The sequence below is a fragment of the Corythoichthys intestinalis genome, chromosome 3, assembly GCF_030265065.1.
Source record: "Corythoichthys intestinalis isolate RoL2023-P3 chromosome 3, ASM3026506v1, whole genome shotgun sequence".
Classification (NCBI taxonomy): Eukaryota; Metazoa; Chordata; class Actinopteri; order Syngnathiformes; family Syngnathidae; genus Corythoichthys; species Corythoichthys intestinalis.
In genome coordinates this window covers 52,355,078-52,372,370 of record NC_080397.1, presented here as the reverse complement: position 1 = coordinate 52,372,370, position 17,293 = coordinate 52,355,078, and the positions used below count along the sequence as shown (strand labels likewise).

At 39.4% G+C, this 17,293-nt stretch overlaps 2 protein-coding genes across 2 annotated transcripts in view; both read left to right on the top strand.

Moving 5' to 3' along the window:
* Positions 1-9,357, top strand: part of iqgap2 (IQ motif containing GTPase activating protein 2) — a 91,095-nt gene extending 81,738 nt beyond the window's left edge. Inside the window, exons 30-38 of the mRNA XM_057832482.1 lie at positions 582-714; positions 834-936; positions 1,019-1,160; positions 5,711-5,798; positions 5,891-6,103; positions 6,180-6,340; positions 6,424-6,561; positions 8,606-8,714; positions 8,851-9,357. Coding sequence (XP_057688465.1) covers positions 582-714; positions 834-936; positions 1,019-1,160; positions 5,711-5,798; positions 5,891-6,103; positions 6,180-6,340; positions 6,424-6,561; positions 8,606-8,714; positions 8,851-8,964 — 1,201 coding nt within the window. The 3' untranslated portion in view covers positions 8,965-9,357. The remainder of the gene's footprint in view (positions 1-581; positions 715-833; positions 937-1,018; positions 1,161-5,710; positions 5,799-5,890; positions 6,104-6,179; positions 6,341-6,423; positions 6,562-8,605; positions 8,715-8,850) is intronic.
* Positions 9,358-11,266: 1,909 nt separating this feature from the next.
* On the top strand, positions 11,267-16,311 carry f2r (coagulation factor II (thrombin) receptor). Its single transcript, XM_057832483.1, has 2 exons — positions 11,267-11,523; positions 14,994-16,311. Exons 1-2 carry the CDS (start codon positions 11,403-11,405, stop codon positions 16,175-16,177), a joined length of 1,305 nt encoding a protein of 434 aa, XP_057688466.1. The 5' UTR covers positions 11,267-11,402; the 3' UTR covers positions 16,178-16,311.
* Positions 16,312-17,293: the final 982 nt, after the last annotated feature.

Genomic DNA, 17,293 nt, shown 5'->3' with positions numbered 1-17,293 from the left:
TTTTTTGAAAGATTACCAGAGAAAACGAGTAGAAATAACATGGATTGTATGCAGGGCGTATCTGTTGTGCAGGGCGTATCTGTTGACCCACTTCCGCGTTACGATGGTGACGGCACGGTTTGAAAATAGCATTCGTGCGGTACGCAATTAATTAGATTACTCCCTACTGAAAAATATAACGCCGTTAGAAACACTGTTATACTCTAACACCGTTATTAACAACACTGATTCTATGAATGTATAATGATCATTCTTCACAGCCTGAATATGTAATTTTTTTTCTTGGGCAGATTAAGTCATGTCAGACTTATTATTGCCTCTAGGTTCAGAGTTTTCCAGCAGATGTCATGCACAATCTTCATGTATGCCTGTCATGTCTCTGGGCTGATGATATATTTTGTAGCCAGGCAGTCGTTTTTGTTTTGTTTTGTTTTGTTGAGTGGAATCACAATTCCCACAGATATTCTAGAAAAAAATAGAACATAATCTTAGTGTTAACAGAAGTGGAACACAAGTTTTGCATCCAAAACATTCATCGTCAACTGCACCAAAAGTTTAACCCGTTACTGAACTCTGTTCAGGGTGTTTTTCCAGTCTGCCTGTGACGTCCCTGAACCCGAGGAGAAATTTAATATTGATGAATACTCAGATCTGGTAACACTGAGCAAGCCCATCATCTACATTTCTATTGAAGAGATAATCAATACGCACTCGGTGAGTATACCGCATTAAGGTCATGCCATTAAAAAAAGTGTTTAATATCTGAAAGACGCTTGCAGAAACTTTGTTAGGTGTCATTACGCTAGCCTTTAACCACAGCTGTATCAATCCAGCTGCTTTTGGAACATCTGGACGCCATCTCGCCAGACCCGAACGACCTGTTGCACGAGCTCCTGCAGGACCTGGGAGATGTCCCTGATGTTGAGACGCTACTTGGTACATCACGTTAATACTTGGATGCTCAATATCACTTCAAAAAGACAATGACCAATACTTGCCATGTTCTTGTCCAAATAAGGTGAAGGGGTCGTTCATAGCAGTGATACAAACAAGGAACTAGTTCTCAATCAGCAGGCCAAGACTGAGATCTCCCTCATCCTCACTAGCAAGTTTGAGCTGCTCGAGGGGGATGACAAAAACTTGAAGACTCTCACGACCAAGTGAGTTGAGCTTTTTCGAAATTTTCATGTCACACACCTTACAACACCGTGGTCTGCAGAATTTTTGTAGCATCTGAAGGAAGTCCTTGTTCAAAGTTATTAGTCAGAAAGGTAAGACTATTCTAAAACATCAAATGTGAATACGGTCATCAGAGAAGATTCCTTTATCTTGTTAAAGAAAGGCTACACAATTTTTGCTCAAACATTTTTCCCCAACAGCTAAATAAATGGCTTGAGAAGGACCAGTCAGTCCGTCGAGGGGAACTATTCACAACGAGTAGAACGCGACGAAGAGAGCCGCAAAATGTCACGGTTTCTGTCGCTTTACTTCAATATTTTTACAGGATATTCTTTTTATCCAAGTATTTTCCCCAATTGCTAAATAAATGGCATGGTCATGACAAATGACAGTCTTGTGCTAAATGGAATATGAAATAATAAAAATGCACTTATTCAAGATGACATGGCAAAATTACTCCATAATGGTCAAAACTGTCGACTTCACCTTTACACCTCCCGAATGATATTTTATGACACTTAAATCGGACATTTGTCATTTCCCTTCCCCGGCTTCTGAGAATGTAAACAAACCAAGAGGCGTGACAGCTAGCCAACATGCTAACCCGAACCGAGTGATGTTTCAAAGTCTTAGAAGTGGAAAATCACACATAACTAGTCCGGATTATTTGACATGACAACTGGGTTGTCGATTGTCTTTGCGGATCGCCAACCCGCCCGGCGGAGAGCAATTTACAGTTCGTTCCCCGGAGGAGGGCGGCTGCAGTTGTTGTGCAGCTAACGTGCAGCTAATGTGCTTGAGGAGAGCTTTTTATATGCCTATCAATGATCAAACGTAAGTAGTCCTTTATTTAAAGAAAGCTTGTCGTGTTTACTTTGTAATCGCTGTATTAATATTTGACATAATACAAAACAAGATGTTTACTCACTTCCTCGTAAGTCCAATGGTTCCACAGTAGTAGGGCTTGTTTTGGCCAATATCCACGGTCTATGGGAACCTTTTGAAACTCCAAAAAGGCGCACACGCCTCTCCCTCATAAAGCAAGATTTTTCTGCAACCGTTTGGCTGGCGTGATGCGAAAAATAAACGTATTAATCCGCAAAATCAGCTGAATCCTTAGTCCTCATACACAACAGTACGGCTGTTTAGTGAAGCGGACGCCTTCACCTGTACACGTCACAGCGCCCTCCTCCTCAATGCAAGACCGAAGCTGGAAGTCACTCATTTTCATGGTGCGGGATTCAAAAAAACTAAATAACTATAGCGACCGCTTCCACACACATCCAAGCGGTTCATATCATTCAAGAGCATAAAATACAGCGTGTATTATGAAATAAACATGGTTTTTCATGTCACATGCACTTTAACCATTGGTCTCATGTGTGACGTAGGGACAAGTTTGTCACAGTCAGTAACGCTTCCACAGTAAAATCTTTGGTTATCAGTGTCCACATGATGGCGCCACAAATGCATAATTTGCACATCTTCACTTTGGGCAGAGTTTTTAAGTACCTTTGTTTAAATGTGCGTGTGGATGATAGGCCAAACTGTAGGAAAAGTTGTTTCTGCCAAACACCCTGCTACGTGTAGACATGGCTGTTGCGACAGAATGTGTTTTTAAGAATTGATTATTCCATTGAGTCATCAGCTGAATGCTGCGGCAACTCCGAAAAGGGAATACACTGCCTGGCTGCAGGAAAAGTTGTAAAAACTGAAAGAAGGGAAAGACCTTTCTGCGAAATACTTATGAGCTAAAATACATAGGGTTGTTTTTTTGTACCATTTACTCCCCTCTATCACTTGGTGACTCAACTTTTGCCTTTCCTGGAGTTGAATCATTTCCTATCCAAACAGGAAGAAGCTTGCCAGCTGCAACTATCTTCCCTATAAACATGTATCCTTCCGTTTCTTGTAACAAGCTAAAATAGAAAAAATGATTACATCCTACCTAACCTTTTATACTTATGATCTAATACTCTTTGACATCCATATGTAGTTGCTGAGCCCAATTTCCCAAGACTCTTGTATTAACTTTTTTATTTTTTTGAGGGGATCCGCTGGAATTATATCGCCTTTCAACGGACCAAAGGCTGTTGCATTGTGTTTGCAAACAAAGAAGGAACATTTTGTTCATCATCATTATAGATTCAGTATTCCATCATGCTAAGAACCTTGCAAAAGTGTGTGTGTGTGTGGGGGGGGGGGGGAGACAAATGACTAGTTTATAAGATGTAGCCAAATACATTGTGAGGAATAATTACAAGTCCTTCTGAAGAAAAAAAAACTAGCATATTGTGATAAAGTTCCTTATTTTAATATTGTAATGATAAAAATTACATTACTATAAACACAAGCAAACGATTCCGAGGCTTTTAAAAACTCCCAGCCTGGTTCATTACTCAAAACCGCAATCATGAGTTAGACTGCCGACCTGACTGTTGTCCTGAAGGTCATCATTGACGCCCTCAAGCTACAGGGTTAGACACAAAAAGACATTTTCCGAACGAATAGAATAGAACAATAAAAGGCTTGAACTACTTCAGTTGTGTGGAATGAATCTAAAATATATGAAAGTCAGTTTATCAGGAAATTACAGAAAATGATAAACTATCACAATTTGCTATTTTTTAAGATGAACTAGTATTTCTTTGTCTGCTCCTTTTAGTGAATATCAGAATTTGATGTCTTTTCAAGGGTATACAGTAGAGGTGTGCAAAATTTCCGATTCTTAGATTATTCGCGATTCGGCCGTGGAAGATTCGAGAACGATTCACAAACATCCAAATTCCGATTATTGAAATATGCCAAGTAAAGCAGAAGTACGACACGCGCTGCGCGTTCTTCGGTACGCAATTAGGGACGGAGCGAGAGTAGCTAAACATCATGCTTCTCATTACCCGGCCCCTCGGGTAACGCCAATGCTCAACTCACGGCTCTAGCTCAAATCATGCCACGAGATAAAAAAAAAAACAACATACCTGACTGCTGCCGAAAAGCTGCTACAAGCCACATTATGTTACGGTAGATATCATTTATATAGGACTAGATGCATTATAGCTTCGGTATCGTTGCCAGCACATCTACAAAAAACTAGATGCGGGCGTTAGTAACGGCCGCCATCTTAAAGCAGTACACTTCCCTACAAGGCTGTTGTTGCGAACCTTCCAAGCGAACCTAATTAACTATTTTTCTAAAATACTCCTAAATCGGTAAAATATTGACTTGAATCTATCTTTAAAATAGTTTTAAAACTTTCACATGTTGAAAGTAGACAAAAGAGAAATTATGGAATAACAGGAGCAATTTTAACAACTTTAACGGTTGATTCACAACATTAAATTAATTGAAAGTAGTTTAAAGCTGCTGATATAGAATGGGGACTGGAGTTTTTTATTTACTGTTATTTTTGTCTATTTGTTTACCGCTATATGTTAACTTGATACTGAAATAGTAGTTTGGTTTAGCCTGAGAGGATTTTTGAACAATTTTGGAACTAATATACAAAACAAATTTAAAAAAAAAAAAAAGGAGTGGGGTGCATCAATAATCGTTTTATAATCGAATCGGAGCCTCTGAATCGTAATCGTAATCGAATCGTTAGGTGCCCAAAGATTCCCAGCTCTAGTATACAGTGCCCTCCATAATTATTGGATTTATAATAATTATGCGTTTCTTAGCTTCTAATATTTTTTTTTCTTCTAAATAATATGGGACCTTAATGGGAAAAAAAAAAAAGAAAAATCCAACCTTCAATACAAGTGCATTTATTCAGTGGGGAAAAATCCCACATAAAGAAATAATTATTTGACATCAAATAATGTGTGTCACAATTATTAGCACCCCTGGTGTTAATACTTTGTACAACCCCCTTTTGCCAACAAAACAGCACCTAATCTTCTCCTATAATGTTTCACAAGATGGGAAAAGACAGAAAGAGGGATCTTCAGCCATTCCTCTTTGCAGAATCTCTCTAAATCATCCAGAGACCTGGGTCCTCTCCTCTGTACTCTCCTCTTCAGCTCACCCCACAGGTTTTCAATGGGGTTGAGGTCTGGGGACTGAGATGGCCATGGTAGGAGCTTGATTTTGTGTCTGGTGAACCATTTCTGTGTAGATTTGGCCATATGTTTATGGTCATTGTCTTGCTGAAAGACACAGTGACTCACTCTTCAGCTTTCGGGCAGAGGGCAACAGATTTTGATTTAAAATGTCCTGGTATTTCAAAGCATTCATGATGCCATCCACCCTAACAAGGTTCCCAGGGCCTTTGGAAGCGAAACAGCCCCACAGGATCACTGACCCACCCCCATACTTAAATTTTTCACAGTTTAATTAACATTTACAGTCGAAAAACATACAGAAGGACACTTCTGTCTAAGCAGCTTCATACTCGAGTTATGCTAACTCTGATGCAGGTCGACTTACAGTAGCAAAATTAGTGGTGTGTTCCCCACCTCTACAACACTGATGTCTTTTTACATGACTTACAATGGCTGCTGCTTATTAATATTACGCCTATCTGTCTTTTTAGGACAAAGAAACTTGTTGTAGATGTGATTCGAATTCAACCTGGAGAAACGTTGCTTGAAATTTTAGACACCCCAGCCACAGAGCCTCAGGTAAGACTTTTTGCTTTTGTGGCTTTGTATTGGCTGATTGTATTTTTTTTGTTTTTTAATCATACTATTATTGTTTTAACCTGGCTCAATAGGAGACGGAACATGCCAAGATAGCAATGCGACGGGCAGTGCAGGATGCTCAGACCCCAGATGATCTAAAAAGCAGCCCTGCCATACTGGAGGACAGTCAGCTCCCTCTGGAGCAGAAGAAGAGGAAGATCCTGAGGAATCTTCGGAACTTGGAGCAGGCTAATCTTGTATCTCCCACAAACAAATACCAGGATATCATCACTGACATTGCTAAGGTGCTTAAGCAGCCCTCCCTGATGTACGGGAGTCATTCAAGTGTATTCAACTTACCCACCTCATTCTGATTGCTAGGATATTCGCTACCAAAGACGCTACAGACAAATGAGGAAAGCCGAGCTGGTGAAACTCCAGCACACGCTTTCGGCACTCAATTCGAAAACAGCCTTCTACAGGGAACAAATGGACTATTACGACACTTACATAAAGACATGCCTAGACAACCTCAATCGCAAGTGAGCATGCTGCCTTGCAAGATGAATGTATGGCTTGGTTGTTGTTTCACTTGTCACGCTTCTACTGTGTTGTTTGTTGCTAGGAATTCACGCAGGTCAATCAAAATGGAAAACAAAGGAGACTTGAAGGGCAGCAAAAAGTCAAAATCTTTGAAGTACACCGGAGCGAGGTTACACGAGAAAGGAGTCATTCTGGAGATTGAAGGACTTCAGACAAATCAGTAAGTCAAGCTGCGTAATGATTCACGATAAGTGTGCCTTGGTCAAACAATTGATTCGAAAAGTCATTAATTACAAATGCCTTCAACGTCAAATTCTCTCTCTAATAAATAGCAAAAGATATACATACATACACCAATACAAATAAATAGAGATGTCCCGATCGATCGGGTCTGATCACGTCATTTTCAAAGTATCGGAATCGGCAAAAAAATTTCGGCCATGCCTTTTTTTTATATATATATATATATATATATATTGTTTTTAATTAAATCGTTTTCTTAAAGTATTTAACGATACAGACATGTTACACTCATCCAGAGTCTTTACTTTAGGCTTAAGGTACTGATAACAGCAGTAATTAATTTTTTAAAAATGTATCACGTTAAATATTTAATGTAATAAATGCGTGCGTTGCACGACCCACTCACGCATTGTTGCGCTCAGTCTGTAATGGCGCCGTTCTACCCATTTAGAGAGATAAAAGGCAGCGTAAAATGAGTAGAGTGAATTTTGGCAGACTTTGGAGCCTTTTTTTTAGTAGGCTAAAGCCTTACAATCCCTCTCCCTACGATTAAAAATATTATGGGAAGCAAGGTAGCAATTGATCTTTTTCTTAAACTCTTATGTTATTTCCCAACGCAGAGAAGATATATCAATTGGTAGCACTACGCACAGTCATAGGTCCACTTCCCATCATGCATTTGGGTTGAATGGCTGCAGTATCATTTACTGAAAGCTCAACAAATACACTAGATGGCAATATTTAGTCACAATATACAAAGTCACAAGTCTTTCTATCCGTGGATCCCTCTCACAGAAAGATTGTTAATAATGTAAATGCCATCTTGAGCATTTATTGTCATAATAAACAAATACAGTACTTATGTACTGTATATTGAATGTATATATTCGTCCGAGTTTTATTCATTTTTTTCTTAATGCATTGCCAGAATGTATATGATCGGGAAAATTATCGGGAATGATTGGAATTGAATCGGGAGCAAAAAAAAAAAGCAATCGGATCGGGAAATATCGGGATAGGCAGATACTCAAACTAAAACGATCGGGATCGGATCGGGAGCCAAAAAACATGATCGGAACAACCCTACAAATAAATATACAGTGATACATCGACATATGATCACATCGACATATAATCCTTTCGACTTCTGACGTAAAATTTGACTCGTCATTTGTCCCGACATGACTACATGCTCAAAATACGAAGATTTATGATAGTCGCAAGTTCAGTGTTTCGCCGCAAGATGGACACAAAGAGATTTTCTTGTGAGAGGAATCAACATGGGTCCCAAGAAGGTTATTGCAGGTCGTGAAAAAAGGAAAAAGGTGATGCTTACCATTGAAATTAAGAAGAAAATGATAGAAAATTATGAGCATGGTATGCGTGTGAGTGCACTTTTGAAATTTCACCCTTTCAATTTAACTTGTAAACAAATTATTATTAACAATAGTCCCGCGAATTGTACAATGACAACAGGAAAACAAAAACATTACAAGAAAAAAAAAAAGGTTCTTTTTGTGAATAAATGTGTAAATCCCTGAATTCTTTATAGATATGGACGTAAAACAGTCTGGATTCTTGGTTAAAAGCAAAAAAACTGCGCAATTAGCATTTATTTGACGTAAATATGTCGAATGTGCTGCTAGTCTTTAAGCCATTGTGGCGCCGCCTTATCACCACAAAGAGCTTTTTACGTTGAAAATTCTTGTGAATAAATGCGTAAATGCCTAAATTCTTTATAGATATGGACTTAAAACAGTTGGGATTCTCGGTTTAAGGCAAAAAAACTGACCGTTAGCATTTATTTTACGTAAATATTGCGAATTATAATGCCAATGCTGTAGCGTCTAATTTCTACCATTGATTTTTTTTATGGAAAAAAAAAACAACTCCCACTGGCTCTAATTTTAGTTGCAAAATGCGACCATTTGGCCACAGTCAGGAGGACAATTTTACTGGAAATGTTTTTTTCTTTCTTAGCGTCATCTTGTGTTAACACGTTCTCTTGTTTTTTTTTTCAGATTCAAAAATGTCATGTTTGAAATTTCACCATCTGAGGAAGTAGGGGATTTCGAGGTAAAAGCTAAGTTTATGGGGGTCGAGATGGAAAAAGTTCAGCTTCATTTCCAGGTAAAAAAAAAAAATGTCACCAATTTGTCACATTTTCACCAGACACAATTTGCACAAAATTTACCCCATGTGTTATTATTTTATCAGTGCCATCTTTTTGCAGTTGCATTCATTTTTGTCCGATTTTCGTGTCCAGGATCTTTTGCAGCTCCAATATGACGGCGTGGCTGTCATGAAGATGTTCGACAAAGCTAAAGTGAATGTGAACTTGCTCATCTTCTTCCTAAATAAAAAATTCTATGGAAAATGAGGAAAAAAAGAAATTATGGAAGCTGGAAATGGTTTGTGCCTTTGGACGGCACTGTTTGTTAAAATCAAAGACGTCCGAAAATATTCGTCATGAAACTATTCTTTCTCTGAATAATTTAATAAATTAAGATATTTTTGCTTTCTTTGGAAGAAAAACACTATTATTTTGGTCACCGAATTATCAAGCAGTTACATCAGAAGGCCGCATCCCACGTGGCTAGTTCAAATGCTGTAGTTCACTGGTGCCTTTTAATCAAAAGTGTCAAAATCATATTTTAATGAAATAAAACTTTTAAAAGTTGCAATGAATGTATTTTTAATATATATATATATATATATTGTTGGTGTAAAGTGATTTTGACAATGTCATAAATAAAAATGTATTTCAAATCTACATTTTTTTGTTTTAATGAACACAATTCAAGAATTAAAATACATTTTGAAAAGTTTTATATGAAACGTCATGCAAAAATATAGTTAGAACTGCCATGCTCTGTTGGAATCATGACTTTTAATATAAGAATACATGTCAATACCAATATACAGTGGCGCAAATAAGTATTTAGTCAACCACCAATTGTGCAAGTTCTCCTACTTGAAAAGATTAGAGAGGCCTGTAACTGTCAACATGGGTAAACCTCAACCATGAGAAACAGAATGTGGAAAAAAAACAGAAAATAACACTGATTGATTTTTAAAGAATTTATGTCCAAATTAGAATGGAAAATAATTTGGTCGCCTACAAAAAAGCAAGATTTCTGGCTGTCAAAGAGGTCTAACTTCTTCTAATGAGGTCTAACTCCACTCGTTACCTGTATTAATGGCACCTGTTTTAATTCATTATCGGTATAAAAGACACCTGTCCACAATCTCAGTCAGTCACACTCCAAATCCCACTATGACCAAGACCAAATAGCTGTCGAAGGACACCAGAGACAAAATTGTAGACCTGCACTAGGCTGGGAAGACTGAATCTGCAATAGGTAAAACGCTTGGTGTAAAGCATTGGTGTCCAAACCTGTACTCAAGGGCCACTGTGGGTCCTGGTTTTTGTTCCTACCAATCGAGCACAGACAGTTTAACCAATGAAGTTTGTGCTGAAACAAGCAGCACCTGACTGCAGTCAACTGATTACTTCTTGTTTAGGAGGAATGAAATCCAGCACCCACTGCGGCCCCATGTGGAATAGTTTGGACACCACTGGTGTAATGAAATCAACTGTGGGAACAATTATTAGAAAATGGAAGACATAAAAGACCACTGATAATCTCCCTCTATCTGGCGCTCCATGCAAGATCTCACCCTGTGGCATCAAAATAACAAGAACGGTGAGCAAAAATCCCAGTACCACACGGGGGGGGCCTAGTGAATGACCTACAGAGAGCTGGGACCACAGTAACAAAGGCTACTACCAGTACCACAATGCGCCGCCAGGGACTCAAATCCTGCACTGCCAGACGTGTCCCCATGCTGAAGAAAGTACTCGACCAGGCCCGTCTGCGGTTTGCTAGAGAGCATTTGGATGATCCAGAAGAGGACTGGGAGACAGTGTTATGATCAGATGAAACCAAAACAGAACTTTTTGGTAGAAATACAGGTTCTTGTGTTCCGGGAAGAAAGAATACTGAATTGCATCCGAAGAACACCACACCCACTGTGAAGCATGGGGGTGGAAACATCCTGCTTTGTGGCTGTTTTTCTGCAAAGGGACCAGGAGGACTGATCTGCGTAAAGGTAAGAATGAATGGGGCCATGCCTCGAGAGATTTTGAGTGAAAATCTCCTTCCATCAGAAAGGTCATTGAAGATGAGACGTGGCTGGGTCTTTCAGCATGACAATGATCCCAAACACACAGCCAGGGCAACAAAGGAGTGGCTTCGTAAGAAGCATTTCAAGGTCTTGGAGTGGCTTAGCCAGTCTCCAGATCTCAACCCCATAGAAAATCTGTGGAGGGAGTTGAAAGTCTGTGTTGCCCAACGACAGCCCCAAAATATCACTGCTCTAGAGGAGATCTGCATGGAGGAATGGGCCAAAATACCAGCAACAGTGTGTGAAAAGCTTGTGAAGAGGTACAGAAAACGTATGGTCTCCGTTATTAACAACAAAGGGTACATAACAAAGTTTTGAGATGAACTTTGGTATTGACTAAATACTAATTTTCCACCATGATTTAAAATAAGTTCTTTAAAAATCAAACAATGTGATTTTCTGTTGTTGTTGTTTTTTTCCCCACATTGTCTCTCATGGTTGAGGTTTACCCATGTTCACAATTACAGGCTTCTCTAATATTTTCAAGTGGGAGAACTTGCACAATTAGTGGTTGACTAAATACCTATTTACCCCACTGTAAGTGTTGAACTTGTTTGTGTAGGGAGGAGCTGAAGGGGGTGGTACAGCACACTAACTGGACTTTATCATCACCCTCTTGTCATACTGACGATGCTCTTTAACTGCAACAATAACTTCAAAATGCTTCAGGGCAATACAGCTGCAGGGCAAGCGTCATTTTGGCTATTGGTTGTATTTTCACTTCACAGCTTGGCACTCTGCAGCCGCAATGGTAAGTTTTCTAATATGATGATTAGAAATTCAGACCCCAAATATTATGCAGAACTAGTGGTCGCTGGGAGACTTGATATACATTATGGAATTGAATTGTGTGGGCCCGGTGTCTTAAGATCAATCGTAGAGCTGCAACGATTAATTCATTAGCTCGAGTATTCGACTAGAAAAAAGATTTAAAATTTTTTGCTTCGAGTATTCGTTTAAAGTGGCGTTGTGATGGTTTATTCTGATAGTGTTTGCATTTAGTTTTATTGATTTGGGTGGATACGCTGTCCCCCCCAGTCTGCCTCATTTCACATTGCTGAAGCCAGCTGCTCCATGTTAAGACCAACATATGCCAAGTTTTTGTTTAAGCTAATGTTTTTTTTTTTTTTTTTTTTTAAATGCATTCATAATTTAGTTTATAGGTATATTTAGCTGTTTTTTGGTGAATATGTGTCAGCCATTTGTTAAGAGCATTGTTAAAAAAAGAAAGAAAAAAATTAACATTTTATAGCATTTAAGCTAGCGGACTTTTGCTATGTAAGTTAACCAATTGTTCTATTGTTGTACATAGATCTTTTTTTTTTTTTTTTTTTTTTTTAATACTATTTGAGGCTCAGCTCAGGTATTTTAATTTTTCATGTTCCTTATCCCATTAGTCGAACAAACTAGTTCATCAATTAATCAACCACTAAAATAATCGATACCTGCAGCCCTAATCAATAGCCACTATAATGCGACTGTATACATAGTACTATACAGACCGTACATCAAATTAACCCTTAAATACCTGCAACATGAAGCAATTATCAGAGAATCCCAAAATTCGAAAAGTTTTCCAAATTTGTAAAGAGAAAAGTCGAAATGAATATGTGTAATAATACGGGCTTTAATATCTAAAAACCTTGCTAAAACCTGTTTTTTTTCTCATGGAACTTGCATATGCATGTGTTGACTTGCATCCATCATTTTTTTTTTTTTTTCAAAAAGAAATGTCAAAATTCTGAATTAGTATCAAAATCATGACATTTTAGGTGTATCAAATGTGATACATTTGGCAACAAAGGGTTAAACTATCAACAATAATAGCCAACAAAAAATAATGCTGCATATTCAACAATGTGTCATTGTAGTAATAAATGTTAAACTGTATAAAGCACAGGGGTTATTTTTTTGTACTGTGATAAGGCAGAAAACTACTTCAATGAAAACATTCTGTTCAGGCAGAACTACAGTGGTATGAAAAAGTATCTGAACCTTTTGGAATTTCTCACATTTCTGCATGAAATCACCATCAAATGGGATCTTTGTCAAAATCACACAGATGGAAAAAAAAAACCTAACTAAAACCACCCAAACATTTATAGGTTTTCATATTTTAATGAGGATCGCATGCAAACAATGACATAATGGGAAAAATAAGTGAACCCTCTGCCTTAGGAGACTTGAAGAGCAATTGAAACCCAATTTTTACCAAACAATTTAAATCAGGTTTTTGCCCAATAACTGATGTTTGGTTGAAAGCTCCCCTGCCCACTATAAAACGCACACCTAGTAAGAATTGTCTTAATGAGAAGCATTGTCTGATCTGCTTCATGGCTCAGTCAAAAGAGCGGTCTGAAGACCTGAGATCAAGGATTGTTGATTTATATAAAACTGGGAAAGGATACAATATTTTTCCCTCTTCTGTCATTGTTTGCATACTGTCCGCATTAAACTATGAAAACCTAAACCTTTAGTAAAACCAGACTGTTTTTTCATCTGTGTGATTTTGACAAAGATCAGATTACATTTGATGGTGATTTTATGCAGAAATGTGAGAAATTCCAAAAGGTTCAGATACTTTTTTATCCCACTGTATAGTAGAAACCTGCATCTTCATTGCAGTTTTGATTGTAATTAATTGTTATGAATGAAATTTACTTAAAAATATTCACACACACATTCATATTTACAAAGTGTACATCATATCATTGAGTTGAAATTCTTGATCTGTCATTTATAGTGATTGAGCCATGAGGGAGTGCAATACTTGGCTGCTGTTAATGTTGGCCACTGTTGATTCAACTGGTTATATTACACAAGATTACCTAAAAAACAACAACAAACAAACAAACAAACAAAAAAATATATAATTTTTTTATTTCAAGCGATTATAATGAGATACAACAACAAGAGTGGAGGGGGGAAAACAAGTTATGATCATTACAACAAAATAATAACAAATACACACGTATATAGCTCGAAAACGAGTGGGAAGAAGCCGAGCTTTTACATTTTGGTAAACGTATGGTGTATCCACAGCGTGACAGCACAGACCATTGTTATGGCTCCTCAAGGTAGAAATATTCTGTTTTAATACAACATTACCATCATAACATGAATTCAGATCATACATACATGTCTTTGACTGATTGGCAAATGACGTCTGTTTTCCCCGTGCCTCTCTGGGGTTTTCTCAAAGGCGGAGATTGAGCCGGGTGGGGGGCAGCGTCCCCTAGTGGCCGAATGTCATTTCATGTAATTGACTTTCCGATTACTGTATTTAAAGAGAAGTTCAGAATTTCTGAAAAATGGCTTAATCTTCGAGTTTGAAGGGGTTTAATTAGTCGGTGGAGTTGATTTCAACAAATTCTGTGCAGTTTATTATTTGTTTCAGGGGTCTGGAGTGGCTAAACTAGCGCGAGGCAATGGTGCCTGCTTGGCATCCCAATAAATAACAAATGTATGCATGAGAATCACATTATGTTGGCTATGTTTTCAGGATAAAGTTATCATAACTTACCTTAGCTACTACTACTAAACACGAGTTGCCAAAGCACTCCTCTCTATTGTGGCATCATTTCAAACAATGATCTACGTTTTGACTATTTCACTGTTAGATCTGTTAATATGGTTTTCTTATTGGCATGCTAAGCAGGCACCGTTGATTTGCACTAGCTTAGCCACTCCGGAGCCCTGGAAACTAACAAATAACTGACTGCACGGAATTTGATGAAATCACCTCCACTGACTAATTAAACCCTCACTAAGGTCAAAATTCTGAACCTCCCCTTTAAAATACAGACATAGCAGTTAAAATGTAGTTTATAAAAGTTGTAAAGCAATAAAAGAAAAAAGAATGAAATTCTACAAAGTATTTCGTAATAGGTGAAAATTATTTTTCGAATGGATCATGTGACTAGCACCTTTAAGACTGTCTTTTTTTTGCTTAGCCAAAACTACCCTGAGGAGGCTAGATGGATATTTAGAATTTCTTTAAACCTAAGCTTCCAAAAGAACAACTGAACTTGAACCCAGGATTGAAAATGAATTCTGACAAGCAGGGGTGCTCCGATCCCATATGACACCCTGGTGAGTGTACTCTTCAGTTTGACTATGATGAGTAGTAATGGGAGCATCGTCTTCTTTTAGACCTGCACAAAAACGACACCAGGATTGTCAAATTAACCCAAAATATTTATTTTTCACATCTCCTTAAAGCCTCCAGGTTTTCTCCGCGGACCTTTTCTGGCCATTCCGAGGACCGCATGGACCCATCAATATTCGATGGCTCCGGCTCCGGGTTCCAGCCTGAACCGGTGAGGAGACAACGCGGATCACACAGACATCCTCTCAGGCACTACTTTATCTCAGAAGAGGCCAATCGCTCCCTGCGTAGTTTCCTGACCACTGTCTTTGTCCCCACTGTCTACACTCTGGTCTTTATCATCGGTGTACCCCTCAACTTTGTTGCTGCGGTAATGTTTGTGTACCCCATCCGTCCGAGAAAGCCCGCTGTCATCTACATGTTGAACCTGGCATGTGCTGACCTGCTCTTCGGCCTGCTGCTTCCCTTCAAGATAGCCTACCATTACCACGGCAACAACTGGACCTACGGCCCGGTCATGTGCAGGGTTGTGACCGCATCCTTCTACAGCAATATGTACTGCTCGGTCCTACTCATGGCGTGTATCGCTACCGACCGCCTCCTGGCCGTGGTCTACCCTATGAACTCGCTGACGTGGCGCAGTCGTCGTATGGCGTGGGCCGCATGCGCTTCCATGTGGTTGCTGGCTGTCGCTGGAGTGGCTCCTCTCTTGGCCTCGGATCAGACCGCCTACTTGCCTCGCCTGGATATCACAACCTGCCACGATGTGCAAGATTTCAAAGAACTGAAATCCTTTTATCATTACTTCTTCCTTATCTACTGCTCAGTCTTCTTCTTCATCCCTCTTGTGGTCACGGTGGTAAGCTATGCGCGTATCATCCGGGCCTTGGCGGCTTCCAACGTGGAGAACCGTTCCAAAAAGACACGGGCAATGGTGATGACTGCGGTCATGCTGGTCATGTTTGTGGTGTGCTTCACCCCCGCTAACATCATTCTAATGGTCCACTACGTTGCGGTCATTCACAAATCTGGCGACTCCTCCTACCGGGCCTACCTGCTAGCTATGTGCGCAGGGAGCCTCAGCTGCTGCCTGGACCCACTCCTCTACTACTTCGGCTCGTCCCAGTGCAGGAAACGGGTGTTAGCTCTGTTCGGATGCCGGCGCCTGTATCAGATGGCGAGTGGCTCACGCACGCAGAGCACCAGAACCAGTGTGTGGAGCGACGACAGTAAGTCGTGCAAATTGGAGGTGGTTCAAAATGCAGCAGCAGGGCCATACTGTAAGTTGCATACTTAGTGAATAACAATGTCCCTGTCAATGGTGGGTTTTGCACTTTGTATTGGGCCAGAGACAATGGGGCGGGAAGTGGGGTACTAAGGGTGCTTTAGCACCCCCTGGTGTTGGGGAGAAGAAAAAAAATGTTGGTTTTGGGGGGGGTTATAAATAAATAAAACATTTAAACAATAGCGTATGTAACCTTTGGGTTTAAATGTTTTTTTTTTTTTTTTTAGATAATATAGTGACCACTTGTCACCTTGCTTGCTACCAGGTCAAGTTAAAATAGGGTATATAAAATACCAGGTGCTATTTGTGAAAAGGGGTCATTAAATCAAGGCTTATTGGACATCCTAGTTTTCAAATGTCTGTGTGTCATTGCGCCGTCTAGCTGCGGGGAATTGCATTATAATCAGTGTTGGGCACGTTACTTAAAAAAAGTAATTAGTTATAGTTACTACTACTTTCAAAAAGTGAGTAACAGGGGTCACGTTAACCGAATATTTTCCGTCGTTGACCGATTTTCAAAACGGTGACGGAAAAAACTGAAGTCCATCTGTCATTTTGACAGGTTGCAATTCACACCCCAGACCACAGGGTAGCGAGTGAGCATATTAATTAGCTCTTGTCTCTCTTGATGCATGACGTCGTTGGCCTTACTCTGAAAAATGTCAAGGCAACTGAGTGTCCGAAGTTTCTTCAAAAAGCCCCCAAACGACGATGGTGTTGATAAAAGAGGTGAAAAAAGAGGGACTGCACAAGCGGGCACGCAATTCAAGTCCATGCGCACCAGGAGGAAAGTGTGAGACTGCGTTCAGGCCACAGCAGGTGAACTGTTAATTTCATTGTTCCATATGTAGCCTACCTACTGGGGCCACAGTCAGTTGTTGCTGTCACTGCGGAGAAAAAGTTACATATTCATCTGCTTGATGTGTGATGGCACGGTGTGGATTCTCTGTTAAGCTTGTTCGGACAGAATATTAATTTAAAATGAATGAAAACTAAATACTATTGAATATGTTGAAGCGGTATGCAATGTTAAGAGTCTTGTTAGCTCGAATTGCTGTGTCCAGCCGCTGTAGCTCTGCTGCTCTCTGTGAACTCTCTATTCAAGCCGGAACGCGCGCGACTCTTAAG